The sequence below is a fragment of the Hyaena hyaena genome, unplaced genomic scaffold (assembly GCF_003009895.1).
Source record: "Hyaena hyaena isolate Hyena2069 unplaced genomic scaffold, ASM300989v1 scaffold_9, whole genome shotgun sequence".
Classification (NCBI taxonomy): Eukaryota; Metazoa; Chordata; class Mammalia; order Carnivora; family Hyaenidae; genus Hyaena; species Hyaena hyaena.
The window spans coordinates 8,057,328-8,073,944 of NW_024080641.1; the positions used below are offsets into that span (position 1 = coordinate 8,057,328).

At 56.5% G+C, this 16,617-nt stretch overlaps 2 protein-coding genes across 2 annotated transcripts; one reads left to right on the top strand and one right to left on the bottom strand.

Moving 5' to 3' along the window:
* Positions 1-7,794: 7,794 nt before the first annotated feature.
* On the top strand, positions 7,795-9,086 carry SYCN (syncollin). Its single transcript, XM_039250004.1, has 2 exons — positions 7,795-8,189; positions 8,928-9,086. The coding sequence occupies exons 1-2, from the start codon at positions 7,795-7,797 to the stop codon at positions 8,935-8,937; spliced, it is 405 nt and encodes a 134-aa protein (XP_039105935.1). The 3' UTR covers positions 8,938-9,086.
* An 825-nt stretch (positions 9,087-9,911) lies between these two features.
* On the bottom strand, positions 9,912-13,167 carry NCCRP1 (NCCRP1, F-box associated domain containing). Its single transcript, XM_039250014.1, has 6 exons — positions 12,891-13,167; positions 12,251-12,313; positions 12,116-12,167; positions 11,416-11,511; positions 10,693-10,831; positions 9,912-10,554 (listed from the first exon to the last, which is right to left on the bottom strand). The coding sequence occupies exons 1-6, from the start codon at positions 13,150-13,152 to the stop codon at positions 10,414-10,416; spliced, it is 753 nt and encodes a 250-aa protein (XP_039105945.1). The 5' UTR covers positions 13,153-13,167; the 3' UTR covers positions 9,912-10,413.
* Between the last annotated feature and the right edge of the window lie 3,450 nt (positions 13,168-16,617).

A 16,617-nucleotide genomic window follows, 5' to 3' on the forward strand; every position in this document is an offset into this window, starting at 1 on the left:
CCTCTGTGAGATACATTCTTCACTAGTTCCCACTTGCCTGGTTTCCCTTCTACCTCTCTGGTGGCTCCTTCTCAGTCTTTCCTGATTCTTCTCCTCCCCCACTTATAGACATTGGAATATACCAAGGCTCATCCTGGTCTTTATCTCTCCTCTATCTGTGAGGTATATGCCTATTCTCGTGGCTTCCGAACCTAACCAACCTCTACAGTCATGGCTCCTGGGACAGATAGAATTGTTGCTGCAAATTCTTCCCCCTGCCCCCCGAATCCATACCCTTGGCATGGTCTCACTGAAGGCAGAGTTTACTCCCCTACCTCTTGCTTTTGGACCAAGTCATGTGACTTTGTAAAGCCAATGATGTATGTCTAAAAGTGACAACGTGTCAGTTCTCAAGCTAAGCCAAGCCTCATGGGTTTCCACTTGCCTGGGCTTTGGCCATGGCAATGAGAACAGCTCCCCTGGCTTGCTGCTGTCCTTCAGCCTGGCCTCAGACCTGAGCCAGCCAGACCCACAGCTCGAAGCAGAGCCACCCACTGAACCTGGCCCGAATCTGCCAACCCCCAGAGATCATCAGAGCCACCCCCAGCTGATCTGCAGATGGTGGGCTCAGTAAGTGGTTATCGTGGTTTTGAGATATTTGTGATTATTTATTACACAGCACAACGTGACTGATACCACTCTCAGACTTTGATCTTCAGACCTCACCCATGAACTCCAAGCTTATACGTCAACATGACTATTGAACGACTTCATTTAGATGTCCAATGGGCTTCTCAAACTTATCATGCCCCAAATGTAACTCCTGCTCTTCTCATGTTAAACCTGTTGTTTCTGATCTGCTGCCATGGTCCAGGTGGGAGAAGGTGGACAAGACCAGGTGGGGGCAGTGGCGGGAGTGAGAAATCATCAGATTCAGCATCTGTTACAATTAGAGTCAACTGGATGTACTAACCAGATGTGAGAAATGACAGAAAAGAGAGGACCCAGGGATGATTCCAAGGTATTTCACCTGGGGGTCTGGAAAGATGAGCTGCCATTTACTGGGCTTGTGGCCCCTTCCTCATCTTCAAAGCACATCACCCCAATCTCTGCTTTGGCTGTCACATCTTTTTCTCCTGTGGTCAAGTCTCCCTCGACTGCCCTCTTACAAAGACACGTGTTTCCAATGAGGGTTCACCCAGATAATCCAGAACAATTTCCCCATCTGAAGATCCTTAATGCAAGCACATATGCTAAGTCTCTTTTACCAAAGGGGTCACATTCACAGCTTCCAGGATTTGCACCTGAATATCTCTGGAGGCCGTTAATCAGCCTGCCACAGCCGGCCATCTCTCTGCCATACCCAGGCTGTGGACACGCTGGATGCCCTTTTCTCTTCTCCTGGATGTCTGTGCCCTATCTGACTCATATGTCATCCCTCCACCTGCCTCTGACCCAAGCTTTGTGACAGTCCTTCAATATTTGTCCTTTCTTTCATAACAGGAAAGTTGATTTGTCATCAGGCAAATGGCTAATCCAAGTCAAGATTCGTCATCGTGTGGCATCACGTGCTCCCCTGTAGCTAAGTTCTGACAGCACGTATAGATGGCAGTATCACGCGGCACTGCTGGGAAAGGCTTATAGGGTAAGGCATCCTTCTTCCCTCCCTCTCTCCCATTGTCCACCTGTTGTCTGGGGCTGTGGGTGTGAAGGATGCAGCACAACAAACCACCCTGGACCATGAAGAGGAACCCGCATGTTGATGATGCAGCAACAGTATAGAAGGTGGTTGAGTACCGACGCTGGAGCCCCAGAAAGCCTGGGTGACTGGCTCTCTACCTACAAGAGAGAATGCTCCTCCTTTATAGTAAAACTCAATACTGATCTGTGATAGGCAGATCCTAAGATGTCCATGTCCTAATCCCTAGTCCCCACGAAAATGTAATGGTAGGAGCACCTGGGTGGCTCAGTTGCTTAACCTACCAACTCTTGATTTCAGCTCAGGTCAAAATCCCAGGGTCCTGGGATCCAGCCCCGCCTCGGGTTCTGTGCTGAGCATGGAGCCTGCTTAAGATTCTCTCTCTGCCCTTCCCCCTCTTAAAAAAAAAAAAAAAAAAGTACCAATGACGAATATAAGCCGTAAAAAGGAAACGTCCCATACACGCCTCAAGGCTAAGAAGCCACAACTCACTTTTGAGTATTACCCCCACTTCACACACGAAGCAGCTGAGGTTTACAGAGGTTGTTCAACGTGCCCAAATTCACGGAGCTCATGAAGGGCAGAGTCGGGACTTGAACCTGGGCTCCGGCAAGCCCAGGCTGCCTGGTGAATCTCGGTGCTCTGGCGCCACCTCGCGAGGGCTCCCAGCCTCCCCCGAGCCGTCCCGCCGCCGCCGAAGCCCCGCCCCGCTTCGGGCTCCGCGGAGGGTGGCACCCGCATCTGCACGTGCACACCGGGACGCGGGGACTCGGGCCAAAGCTGCTGCGGCCCCGAGGAGTCTCGGACTTCGCTTCCTCCACAGCCTTCCTCCTGAAAGTTCACTGGAGTTTGTTTCACTCTCACCCCCGCTCGGCGTCTCCCGGGCCTCGCCCACCTCTGAATTCCTGCCCCGTCCTCCTGGTGACAGGGTCCGGATTTGGAGCTGTATTCTCGCTACACTTGTCTCAGCTGGGGACAGACGCGTACCCAGGGGCCCCCGGCACCCTGGCAGCACCCGGCAGCTCGCCGGAAATACAGAGCCTAGTTCCTTCACCCAGACCTGTTGAATCGGGATCTGTATCTTAAGAAGACCCACCCCGCTCCCGCTCCAAGTGATTTGCCAGGCAGTGAAGGTTGAGTAGCCCTGACTTAGACCGTGAGTGACCCATGGGACCCCGGGGGGGACTTGGAAACAAGCCGCCTCACCAGGGGCCGGTGTATCTGAGAAAGCACTCTTCAGCCACGACCTGAAGTTAGATGATGACTGGCCTTTTGTCTGTGTTGGAGAAGTTCAAGTTCATTTGACGCATTCGGGCTCCAGGTACGGCCTTATGAGGCTCCACCTGGGACCCCCAAAACCTTTTTCTATGGCGAATGGATTTTTTTTTAATGTTTTATCTATTTTTGAGAGAGAGATAGAGACAGCGTGAGCAGGGGAGTGTCAGAGAGAGAGAAAGAGAGAGAGAGAGCAGGGGAGGGTCAGAGAGAGAGGGAGACACAGAATCTGAAGCAGGCTTCAGGCTCTGAGCTGTCAGCACAGAGCCTGACGCAGGGCTCGAACCCACGAACCGTGAGATCATGACCTGAGCTGAAGTTGGACGCTTAACCAACTGAGCCACCCAGGCGCCTCTCGAATGGATTTTTTTAATCAGAAAAATTATATGAAATACATTTTATCGGAGCTGAACAAATTGAGATGTCAATATAGAGTATTCTAGATGTAATAAACAGTCTATGACCTACAAAGCCTTAGAAGATCAAAACCCTAACCCAGTGGTTTTCAAATCAAAGAGGCATCAAATTACCAGGAGGGCGCTTAAAACTCATATAGTGCCCCCCCCCCCCAGAGTTTCTGATTCAACAATTTGGGTGAGGCTGAGAATTTGCATTTCTTAAAAAAATTCTTAATGTTTATTTATATTTGAGAGAGAGAGCACGCGCGCGTAAACAGGGGAGGAACAGACAGAGAGGGAGACACAGAATCTGAAGCAGGCTCCAGGCTCTGAGCTGTCAGCACAGAGCCGGATGCGGGGCTTGAAGTCATAAACCATGAAGTCATGACCTGAGCTGAAGTCTGAAGCTTAACCAACTGAGCCACCCAGGTGCCCCAGAGAATTTGCATTTCTTTTTTTTTTTTTTTAATGTTTTTATTTATTTCTAGGAGAGAGAGAGAGACAGCGTGAGCAGGGGAGGGCCAGAGAGAGAGGGAGTCACAGACTCTGAAACAGGCTCCAGGCTCTGAGCTGGCAGTCAGCACAGAGCCCAACTCGGGGCCGAACCCACGAACCGCGAGGTCATGACCTAAGCGAAAGTCGGACGCTTAACCGACTAAGCCACCCAGGCGCCCTGAGAATTTGCATTTCTAACAAGTCTCCAGGGGATGCCAATGCCATTGATCTGGGGACCACACTTCAGGAGAATCAGTATTTCTAAACCACAGGATTATGGCTGCTTTGGGGGGGGGGTCATATTATCCTTTAAGGATTATATGGAAATAATCTCACCAGTGACATTTCATTGCAGAAGGGTAGTGAGTTCCCATGATCCAGTGAGAACTTAAGTACTGACTGGAATATTTTCCTGTATTTATGCAACAGATAGCATTTTCATTTAAACTCTGTGCCACCTATAATGTTGTTTATGCTCAGGTACTACCCTGATTGAGACAAATACTTTCTTTTTCTACTAGTGGCAATTTCATTTGCACACCAGTCTCCTTTTTTATGGTCTTGTGAAAAATGTGGAATTAAGGTTGTAAGCTCCGAAAAGAAGATCTTTCTCTCATTATACGCATCAAACTATATCAGCGGATATTAAGGGGGGGGGCTGCTATTCTTCCCCCTGTATTCCCAGAGTCCTTTGCGATGCCCCTGTTTTAACTCTCTTCACATTGTGTTCAAATTATTGACCTACCGTCGGACTTTCTCAAGGGCTCATGGGTTCCTCAAGGGCAGGGCGTTCTTCCATTTTTTGAAGAAAAAAAAAAGGAGAGGTTTACTTTTCTACTATTTGCCCAGTTTGTGTTAATAAACAGTAAGGAAACTGTTTCTCGACGAAAGTGCCTGTGGGTGCCCACTCTGGCATGGCAGCTGTGTGCATGGAGTTTTGTGCTTTTGAGAGTTCGTGGGGTGCAGAGGGGTAGTGGTTGAGGGCTGGGAGTTTGTCATTGATGGTGGCTGTGTTTCTGTCCGGCGGCCGGGGAGGCACACTGTCTGGGACAGCATTTCTCCCAGACTGTGTACCAAGCATGTGTCTGCACTCAGTGTGTCCCGTTCTCTAGGACTCGCCAGTGAGACTCAGTGACCATCGGTGGCTGACTGTGTCATAGCACATCCCTACCCCCCCTGCTCATGTGTGTGTCCCCGGACTGGGGATGTGGTGCCCTCGCCCTGGGTCTCCGTGGGTTCTCTCTGATGCTGGCTCTATGCTATGGTCCACAGCCAGGGCTCCTGTCACTGGGACTGTCTCTTCCCATCAGGGTCTCCTTGCTATCCCGTGTCACTACTGTGCCTGACAGCCATGGCCCTCTCCAGCAGCACTATGTTCACCTGTCTCCATCCCTGAGTCCAGGGACCCATGTGGAGCTGGGAGGGTGGGGGCTCTGTGTCCTTGAGATCAAGGAGGCTGGCTGGGAAGTTAGCGGCTGGAGATTAGATTGTATGGGCTTGCAGGAGGAAAGGAGGGAGAAGGATCCAGGCTCCGGTTTGGGGCGGGGCCAAGCCAGGGACCCAGGTCTCAGAATCATCATTATAAGATAGTCATAACTGCTCCCGTTTCTGGAGCTACTTCTATGTGCCGGGCACTGTACTTCGTGTCTTACGTATTTATATTGATATCGTTCTCATTCAATATTACAGATTAAGTATTTATATGCCTCAATAACAATTATGGGGATTGTTCCTAATGTTTATGAATAATATTTAATTATGTCAGTTATAGATTTCTTTATAGAGTCTTTTTAAAAATGTTTATTTAGGGGCGCCTGGGTGGCTCAGTCGGTTAAGTGTCGGACTTCAGGTCATGATCTCACAGTTTGTGGGTTCGAACCCCATGTCAGGCTCTGTGCTGACAGCTCAACTGACTGAGCCCCCCAGGGGCCCCATAGTAATCTTCCATTGTCATTTTCTATTATCCCCTTGAAGGTAGGAGGAGGCCAAAGCTCAGAGAGGTGAGTTCACTTGCCCAAGGTCACTCTGCAGGGTGACAGAGTCAAGAATTTGAACCTACTTCCCACTGTTTCTAGCCTTTGGCTCCTCACCCCTGCAATCCCCTGGCCAAAGCAGGGAGACAGCATCTGGGGGGGCCGGGGGCCAGGGGCAGGGCTAGCTGCTCGGGGATAAGAGCAGATTGTTGCTGATGCTGCATCGTGCTTTATGTTATGTGTATTGAGCTCCTTTCCTGTGTGCCAGGCACCATGATCAGGGCTGACATAGTGACAGTGGTGGCAAATGCCCACAGGTCACTCAGCAAGGGCCCTATTAGTGCTGTCATGGGGATTAACTCCTTGACCCCTTATACCAGCATCCTGAGGTGGCCCTCATCATTGTCACCCTGGGGCCCTGCTCAAAGACGAGCTGGGACTGGGCCCTAGGCAGCCTGGCTCCGGAGGCTGTTCCTCTCCCTCCTCCCCCTGGACTTTCTGTCATCCCTTGTAATCTTCATAACGATCCTATCGTTACAAGAAGAAATATCACCCATGAAAAATTTTTTCATGTTTATTTATTTAGTTTGAGAGAAAGAGAGAGAGGGAGAGAGAGAATCCAAGCAGGCTCCATGCCGCCAGCACAGAGCCCAACACGGGGCTCGATCTCACAAACCTGAGCTGAAATCAAGAGTCAGACGCTCAGTCAACTCAGCCACCCAGGTGCCCCGAAATATCACCCATTTTACAGATGAGGAAACCAAGGCCCAGACTTGGCCTCATCCACAGAGCCACAGACTTGAGCCACTGATTGTTGATGGGTTCGTCCACTCTTGACCCTGTGCTCGCCTGGCAGGAAGCCAGGAGCTCCAAAGAGTCTCTGAAGGGTCTTGGCCAGGCTCCCAGATGCCCAGCTCCCTGTCCGCCTCTGAGAACCCAGCCCACCTACCCTTCCTTTGCTGCGCTTCAGTTTCCCCTTTGGCTTGCAGATTCATAACTGCTTTGTTGTACGTTAAAAGAATTGTCTGTTTTTCCCCAGGTTAGGTTTTGGTTTAGGCTGTGTTTGTTGCTATCGGAAAGGGTTTACATTTTATACAGTTCAGTAGGTCCTCTGTTTATTTTATAAATTCAAGATTTCCAGTCTTCATCAAACAAATCTCCTGGCTCTTTCGTAACAGGAGGAGGGGGTGGCAGCCTTCTCTTCCTTCCCTCTCCCCATCCAAAGCTTGCTTTTCTTGGCGGGGGGGGGGGTGTTTGATATCTTCTTGTCAATTTGTAAGCACTCTTTATATATTATAGCCATTATTGATACACTGTCCCAAGTGTCGTGATCCTTCCCTCCCCCAAACCTTCTGTACTTGCCTTGCAGTGGTAAAAACCAAGTGTTGTGCAGATATGTTTATTTCACGGATTCTGGGTTCCCAACCTTGGCTGGGAAGGTCTCCTGGTCTGGGGGGAGCGGGATCTTTCTCCTCATCTCCTCCCCTCCTCTCCCTCCCCTTGGGGCCTCTCCTTATCTCCAGCTTCTCCTTTCCCAGGGTCCTGTGTGCCGAGGAGAGGACTTGCCCAGCCTGGAAACCCGGCCCCTTTCCCCCTCCCAGTCGGTGACCTCTCCTAATTTGGAAGTGGCAGTGGGTGGGGGTGGGGGGGGGCGTTGTTCCAATCCCTGTCGGTTTTCTAGAACCCTTGGTACCAATACCTATTAAGGCTGTGCTGCCCTCCTATTCCAGGAGACTCGTCCACAAGTCCTGTTAATCGACTTTTAAAAAACAACGTTTGCCACGTGAAACCTTAAGTTACTAAGTTGTGTACAAATCTGTCCATCTCGTGTTCATCGGCTGTGGGTTTCCGGCCTCGGTTAGGAAGGTGTCCCCGCGGGGGAGGCGAGGGAGGGCGGCCTTATCTCGCAGCTTCTCGGTTCCCACGGGTGAGGCGCATAAAAGCTCTTGAGGACGCGCGGCCCCGAAGTGTCGCCATGTCCCCGCTGTGCCCCCTGCTGCTGGCCCTGGCCCTGGCGGCCGTCCCGGGCGTCCGAGCCGCCTGCCCGGTGCCCGCCGACCTCAAGAACCCGGACGGGACGCGCACGTGCGCCCGGCTCTACGACAAGAGCGACCCCTACTACGACAACTGCTGCGGGGGCGCCGAGCTGTCCGTTGAGCCGGGCACCGACCTGCCCTTCCTGCCCGCCGACTGGAACAACGTCATCTCCTCGCTCGTGGTGGCCCCGCGCTGCGAGATCACCGTGTGGTCCCAGCGCGGCAAGGCCGGCAAGACGCACAAGTTCTCATCGGGCACCTACCCGCGTCTGGAGGAGTTCCGCAAGGGCATCTTCGGAGACTGGTCCAACAGCATCTCGTCGCTCTACTGCAGGTGCCCGCCGGCCCCGGCCCCGCCTCCGCGTCCGAAGCGCCCCCTCCCCCACCCCCAGCCCCCTGAGCCCCTGGCCCACTTCCGGACTCCTTAGAACCAATCCCGGAGGGAGCCCTTCTCCCCGCACCCTTTCCCCCACCAAGCCCATGCCCTCCGGACCCAGCTCTGGGATTCCAGGACTCAGAAGCTGACCCCACCCTCCAGCCGGCCTCCCACCTTCCTGAATCCAGAGCAGCAGCCCTGGGCCTGGCTCCTCACCCTGGAGCCCCCAGAACCAAAGCCAGTCATCCCACCCCCAGATCATCAGGTCCTTGGAGCTCCCAGGCCCACAACTCTGGCACTCCCGGACTCTAAACTGACCCGCTGCAGGATCTCAAACCCAGTTCTAGGAAGTCCCTCGTTCCGCATCCACCTAGACCTGGACACCAGCCCTAGAGCCCCCGTTAGGGTTCTGGAGTCCTCCAGACCCAACTTTGGGGGCCCCTGAGCCCACCCTGCACCCTTACACGCAAGCTCCCAGACCCTGGGACCCTAGAGTCATAGCTCTCTCCCAAACCCCGCTCCCTGTTCAGCCCCTCGCCCCCCGCCCCCCCCATGTTCGGCCCCGGGACACCTAGCTCCTGAGCTTAGAGCCCAGCCCCAGCCCTCCACCCCATCTCAGGCTTTTAGAAGCCCCCACACCCTGGATCTCTGAGCCCCTGGCGTCCCCCCTGGTGATAATTTTTGCCTCTGTTGTAGGTGTTACTGACGCCTTAGAGGTACTTCAGCTCCAGCCCCCACAGAGTGCAGAGGCCCTCACTCGGGGTGCGCCGAAGGCCCCACGTCCCAGGAGGAGAGAACTTTCTGTCTGCCCCCTGCCCTGTCTTCCCTGCAATATAGAGAGCCCGTGTGAAGTTATCCCTGTCTGCCATCTACTCGTGCTTGGGGCCCAAGTCCACACAGGACCAGGGGGTTGGGGGAGAGGGCAGGGTGGTCAGGCCTGCACAGCCTATACTTTGGACAATGCCACAGATGGGGACATACTCATAGATTCTGCCATGGATTTAGGTGTGCACAAAGGCACACGTCCACAGGACAGGCACGTGACATGTAGCGTGGGCTGATTGTTAAACGTTAACATGCTTCCCACACTTTTTGGTAGATGGCCCTTCCCTGAATGTCCCCCCAGCTTTTCTGACCTGCGAGGGACCTCCGGACTCCCTCAGGATTCATGCATGGAACAGCAGGAGGCTTTCAAGGACCCCGCCCCAGGGTCTCCTGCCAGATCTGGCCAGAGCCCAGGACTGAAGGGTTATTAGACTTTCAATCTCTCTTTCCCCAACACGTGGAAAAAAAATTTAGTTCAAGTTTGTAATCTGTCCCACCACCATCCCCAGCGATGATGGCCTTTGCTGGGCTTGGGGGCTCTGGAGGAACAAGGTGCAGAAATGAGGGTCTTATGGGGGAAGGGATGGGGACAGTTCCAGGGGTTGAAAACTTGGGGTTATAGGGAGAAGGGAAAGGACAGCCTGAGACTAAGAGATACGAGACGAGAGGTAAATGGAGATGCCAAGAGGCTGTACACTGGGGACCCGTGAAGAGGTCAGAGGTCAAGGGCGGCGCAAAGGGCTGCGAGGTGCTGGAGGATCAGAATCTGAACTCCGTGACATTCTGAGGGAGCAAAGACCAGGGAAAAGACTCAGCATCCTCGCACACGTGAATTTATTCATCGATCCACAAAGATTTATGAAGCGCCATGTGTCGAGCGCTAACTCAGGAAGAAGTCGCCGCCACCCTCAGTCTCCATGGAGCTCAGACAGTGCAGAGGAAAGGCCAATGAGTCAGCCATTCAAGGGTGTGTGAAGATGTCAGGTGCGGAGCCGAGCGAGCGAGGGCCAGGCAGGAATGAGAGGCCCAGGGGGTGGCAAGCGATCAAAGAGAAGCTGAGGGGTCATGAAGGTATTAAGGGAACAGGTGGTGAGCATCAGGGAGGTGCTAAGAGAATGAGGCAGAGCCGGAGGGTCGAGGAGGTGCTAAGGGGTAGGGACTTCTAAGGGTCAGGGGGGTGAAAGAGATAGAAGTGGTCAAAGTGGTGAGGGAACAGGGAGATAGATACTAAGGGGCCCCGGGAGGCGCAAAGGGCCAGGGAAGTGCTAAGAGATCAAGGAGGCACTAAGGAACCATGAAAGGGTCACGGCAGTGGACAAGTGAGAGCAGGGGTCAGAACAGGCCCGGAGTCGGCCCGTCACTCCCTGAACTGCACGGACACAGAGGAGTCCGTCACCCTGGTCCGCCGCAGCCCACCAGGCTCCCTCAGGTTCTTGGTCTTGTGCAGGAAGTGGACGAACCGCACGCCAGGGCCATACTGGCGGAACACGTGGGACACCTGCGCCAGCACAGGGGGGGGGGGTTGGAATCCCTGGTTAGGGACCTGCAACTCCCGCTCTCCTACCCCGCCCTCCCTGAGGTTGACGTGAACACATGTCTGGGGAAGGCAGCGGGGGGGGTGGGGACAGAGCCTCACCTGGACCCAGCGGCCAGGGCCGCCTCTCCCGGAGGCGCGGGGGGCCACGTGGTGCTGCGCGATGACCGTGCGGCGGTCGGCTGCCAGCAGCCAGACGTGCAGCTCGTAGACACACGTGTCCAGGCGGCTGTCCTCGTACCTGCGGGTGGGGTCTGGGCCTTCAGTGGCCACGACAGCCCCGACGTCCCTGCCCCGACCCCTGGCCCTGATGGCCACTCGGCACACACACTCACTGGCACCCACACCGGGCGCCCGGGCTGGGCAGTGCTGGCAACACAACAAGACGCCCCCACGCCCTGTCCTTGTGGGGGGCACAGTCCGATGGAGGAGGCAGACCTGTCACCAGACTGTGAAACCAAGAATGATCGGGGCACATAACGCATCTGAGCCAGCTTGACGGTAGTCAGGAAAGGATTCTTGTGTGACCCCGTGTAACCGAACCCCGAAGGATAAGGAGGAATGTATCTCGAGGACAGAGGGCGACAAGCGTCTCAGAAGGAAGGAACAGCCTCCCGCCTGGCACTTCTCGAAAGCTGGGAGCGTCAGGGCCAAGGGGCTAGAGCAACAGGCAGGGCTGGACCCTGCAGCGCTGTGACAGTCTTGGGGATGAGCTCAGACCTAAGGGGAGGGCAGGGGAGGTTTCCACATCGGGAAGCCCCACTGTGCGTGAGCAGTGAGCCGGCAGGACAGGCCGGCCGGGCGGGGGCGGGGGGGGGCACGTACCAGTCCATGACCGTGATGTCTGGTTGCTCATCGTCAAGGAGCTCCTCCCACAGGCCCTCCGCCAGAAGATCCACACACTGCTGCTTCACGGTCCAGCTGTGGGGGAGGGCGCGGGGAGGTGAGGCCTGGGACCTGCTGGGGTCCTAGCGCCCTCGCAGAGACATCAGGGGCACCCACCTAGGGGCGCTGAGCACTTCCTCAACAGCACCTTACAGCCTCAGTTTCCTCTGTTCCCCTCTGAGGGCCATTCCTTCCGAACCCCAGGATGCAGGTGAGGAACGGAGGCTCAAGAAGGGGAGTCACTTGCCTAAGGTCAAGCCACAAAGAAGGGGCACAGCTGGGATCCCAACCCAGGCGCGTGTGACTCCGAGCCCCTGAGTTACACCCCTCATCACGTGCAGAAATGAGGCTCAGAGGTTTAATGGAGAATAAGTAGCGGCCTGGGTGATTCCCCCTCCCAGGGAAAAAGGTTGAGAAAGCAATGGTAAGGGCTGTTATTTATTGAACATCTACTATGTGCAGGCGGGACCGGCTAGCCAGACCCTACGTTGTGTCCTGCGAGCATTCTCTTGTGTGCCAAGCCCCGAGCACAGAGCAGGAAACAGAGGCCCAGAGGGGCCAAGGCGGTTTCTCTAGGCCCCGAAGCGAGACCCTGCGCGCAGGGAACCGAACGCAGGCCCCGCGCATCCTGGCCGCTCACCTGAAGTTCTGCTGGAGCTTTTCAGTCCTAATGTACCATCCGCGGAAGTTGCCTGGCAGGTGGAGGAGCCACGGGTTAGAGCGAGCACATTCACCAGAGCCGCCCCCTCCCCCAGGGCGCCGCCGGCGCGCTCACCCAGAGTCTCCAGGGGCTGCTGGGTGGGACCAGTGGGTGGCGCTGGCTCATAAATGTTGATGCCTGAAACGCACAGGTGAGTGGAGCCTCAGGCAGGCGGAGACTGCCTCCAGCCTCCCCCCCCCCTCCTACGGGGCCGCCGCGGGCCTCCTTCCCCGGAGGGCTCTGCTGGAAGGGCGGGAATCTGTGCCAGACCAGACCTGCCTGGCACCGACGTGTGACTCAGAGCCCTGCCAGAGCCTTGAGAATGTCCTGGGGGAAGAGGGACGGAGCGGTGAAGGAAGAGGGTGGAAGGAGGAGGGCGTCCTGTTGAGACAGACAGACGGACCCAGAGAGAGGCATCTAGAGAAAGAGACAGAAAGACAGGCGGAGGGAGGCAGGGAGAGAGAGGAAGAGACACAGGGTAAGACAAAGAGATAGCAGGGACTAATTATATAGAAAGCGACACACGGCCGTGCAAAGGGGGACGAAGAAAGACGCAAGGAGACGGAGAGGGGCACAATGACAGAAGAGACGGGGAAAGATGCAGAGGAACCGAGAAAGAGAGCGAGAGAAGGAAAGAGGAGGAGACCGACGGTCCGAGTGCGCGGCGCGCGGCGGAGGCTGGGCCTCGCGGCCGTGCGCCCCGCGGGTCGCGCACCTTCGGGGTTGGGCGAGCGCAGAAGGTTGCGGTAGAGCGGCCGCCGCAGGAACAGCAGCTGCCAGGTGAGGCGCGGGGGCAGCTCCAGGCTCCCGCCGGGGGGCCGCCACTCCTCCAGCAGCAGCTGCCGCGCGTAGGCCTCCGACGGCTGCTGCTCGGGCCGGGGAGACCCGGGGGGCGCGGGGGGCGCGGGGGACGGCGGCGACGGCGGCGGGGGCGGCGACGGCGGCTCTCGGGGGCTCTCGGGCTCGTCGGTCTCCATCCCGCTGCCGGGCGCGTGTGGCTCGCGCACCTGCTCGCTCTGTGGGCTCCGGGCGACTGTGCCGGGCCGTCCGCAGGGCGCGGGGTTAACTGGGGGCGGGCGGGGCGGGGCGCTCCCGCAGGCATTTAAGAGACGGGTGTGTTCGGGGGAAGGCTGTACGTCCCAGGCCCTCCGCCCTCAGACTTGGGAGTCCAGGCCCCCCACCCCCCACCCCCGCTCCTTCAGAGCCAGGAGTCCAGGTCCTGATCTCCTCCTCCTCGGGGACCCGGGAGTCGAGGCTTCCAGCCCCCCTCCAGTGCCCCGGGCCTCCTGTCCCAGCTGCCCCGGGGCCAGCTGAGGGCGCAGGCATTGACCCTGGGAGAAGCGTGTGTCCAAAGAGCTAAAACCAGGGCTCCCTGCTCTCTAATAACGTCCCTCCCCCTCGTTAAGACCTGGCCCTGCAGGGTTAAGAGGTTAATTAAGGAAGACACACACACCCCCGCCTCCCCCTCCTTCTCATCCACAGGGTGGGAGGTGGGGGAGCCCCTGCCTCTCCTCGGCTGCTTCCTCATCTCCCCTCACCTGGGCCACACCCTTGGGACCCTGACATTCTGGAAGCCAAGGTGGAGGGCAGAGAGAGACACAGGGGCCCCTGGGTGGCTCAGGCAGGTAAGCTCTTGATTGCAGCTCAGGTCGTGATCTTACCGTTTGTGAGTTCCAGCCCCGCATAGGGCTCTGTGCTGACGGTGCGGAGACACCTGCGATTCTCTCCCTCTCCCTATCTGCCCTGCCATGTGCTCTCTCTCTCTAAATAAATAAATAAACAAACTATATTTATTTCATTTAGAGAGAGAGAACGAGCAGGTATGGGGCAGACACAGAATCCGATGCAGGCTCCAGGCTCTGAGCTGCCAGCACAGAGCCCCATGCGGGGCTCGAACCCACGAACCATGAGATCATATTACAACCTGAACCGAAGTCGGACGCTCAACCGACTGAGCCACCCAGGCGCCCCATAAGCTCTGTTTAAAAAAAGAGAGGTGTAGACGCACGCAGGCAAAGGCACAGAGATGGGGGACCCCGGGGAGACGCTGAGAGAGCGGCAGAGAGGGGAGCAGCAATCCCACCCGAGTTTTGGGGGGACTTGCACCCGGGACAGGGGCAGGGCTTACGCGCTGCCAAACCCTCTTTCCCCAGAGGTCCTGGCGAGCTGCGCGCGAGGGGAAGGGCGATGGTGGGGGCCGAGGTCAGGGTGCGGAGGAAGTGGGGTGCCGGAGGAAGTGGGGTGCGGAGGAACCTGTAGGGCCGGCTGCCCACGGCCACGACCTGCAGGGCCCCGGCCGCACCGGCCCAGACAAGCACAGGCGCAGCCGCACGCGGATTACCGGGGACGGTTTCCACGGGGCGTGCTCTCTGCGTGCGCACCGGGTGCCTTCCAAGCGCTTACAGGTTCATTTCCTCGTCCAGCAGCGGAGAAGGAGGTGGGCGCCGCCATCAGCCGCACTTTGTAGACGCGGGAAACGGGATTGGAGCTGGCGCCCCAGCCCCGTGTGGGGCGCATTGTTATTCCCGTTTCACAGATGAGGAAAGAGAGGCCCGGTGCCACTGCTGCCCTAAATAACCCCGCAGGCTTCCACGGGCACTTCCTGCCCCAGATTCCTGCAAGACGCGGACAGACACGTGTTCCCGACACCCAGGGTTGAGCTCACACCCGAATGGAGCTGCTCGTGTAATTGAGGGCCGCCTGCGTGCCAGGCATTGTTCTGCGGTCTTTGGGTGGAGTAATTCACTCCGTCTGCGCAGTCTCCCCACGAAATACTGTTGTTGCACCCGTTTTGCAGATGAGGAAACTGAGACACGGAGAGGTCTAGTAACTCACCCAGGGTTACACAGCTGGCAGGTCGACAGGTGGATACACCCGGGGACCCAGAATCAAACCCCCCACCCCTGCCCCCGAGGAGGACAACCCAGAAGCACACGAGAGATAATGGTCACCTTTATCGGGGTCTGTCTTTAACTCTCGGAACCTCACAACAACCCCCGGAGGGGTCTAGTAATAGTTCCTTGATTCACAGATTGGGACACTGAGGCAAGAGGTGAGATGACCTGCCCTGGGAAAGTTGAGAACTAGCCAGGGTCTGGGGTGGGGGGTGGGGGGCAGGGAGAGCCCATGGAAGGGGGCAGGCCAACTCTTGCACTCAAGGGCTGCAACCCAGGTGCACCAGGGAGTCCCCGGGAGATTCGCAAACACTCGCAGAGCTCACAGCACCCGCACAACTGGAGACACTCCCGCCACCCCACCCCGGCTGCCACAAGCACACAGCCCACACCTATATCTGGCCGCCTGTCCTCCCTGGAGAGGGAGCAGGGGCAGGTGGGGGGGAGGAAGGGCAGAGAAGAGCCGGAGTGTCTTTCTTGAGGAGTCACAGTTGTCCCTGGTCAGAATCTAGGGCAGGGAGTGGCCTGGAGCCAGGGACCTAAAGGGAAGAGCAGCAAGGAGTGTGTACAGTGGGGTCCTCACCCCTGCCCGGCCTGACTCCATGGCCTGCTGTGGTTTCCACACCAGATTTCACATTGTCTCCTTCCTGGTGTCCTCACCCCCTTCTATATCACACACACACACACACACACACACACACACACACACACACACACACGGATACAGTCAGAGGGGTCTTATGAGAGCCCAAACCCAAGCAGACACCTCCCCGCACTTAAACCCACCATGGCTCCCCAGTGCCTTCAGAAGAATGATCCCAGCTCTTTGGCTGACATTCACGGCTGGAATTTCTGGTCTTTGTCTGCATAACCTCTTCTCTCCCACCTCAGGGATTTTGCTCCCAAAGTACTTTCCACCTTGAATGACTTTGCCTCTCACTCACTGGCCCCCCCAGACTCTTTGGTCCCAAACTTTGCAGCATGTCAGGCTCACCTGAGCCGAGATCGTGAGTCGGGTGCTCAATCAACTGAGCCACCCAGGGGCCCCAACAATTTCTTATAAAACCAGATATCTGGGGAGCCTGGCTGGCTCAGTCAAAAGAGCATTGAATTCTTGATCTTGGGGTCGTGAGATCAAGCCCTGCGGTGGGTGTAGAGATGACTTAAAAAAAAAAAAACATAAAAAACTCAAAACGCACAAATGCTCCCCCACCCGACAACGCACCCATCCACCACCTCGAGGACTCAGCCACGGGAAATGAAAGCCCAGGTCCTCGGAAAGGCCCACACGCCGTGCTTTTTCCTAACGACTCCGAACTGAGCACAGCGCAAGGGTGTACGTACGGGGCAAGGTAGTCCTGTTACGTCCTCTCCGCAAGGAAAAGGGATAAAGCATCGAAACATACCAGTGCGTGCCTGACACCAAACGTCGTCATCCGGAGTGACACACGCCAGGCAGAAAAGCGCATGTGCTGTGTGGTTCCATTTAAGGAGAAGGCTGGAAAAGGCGGCCATCACCCAGAATCCACCAATGGCGGTGGTTATATG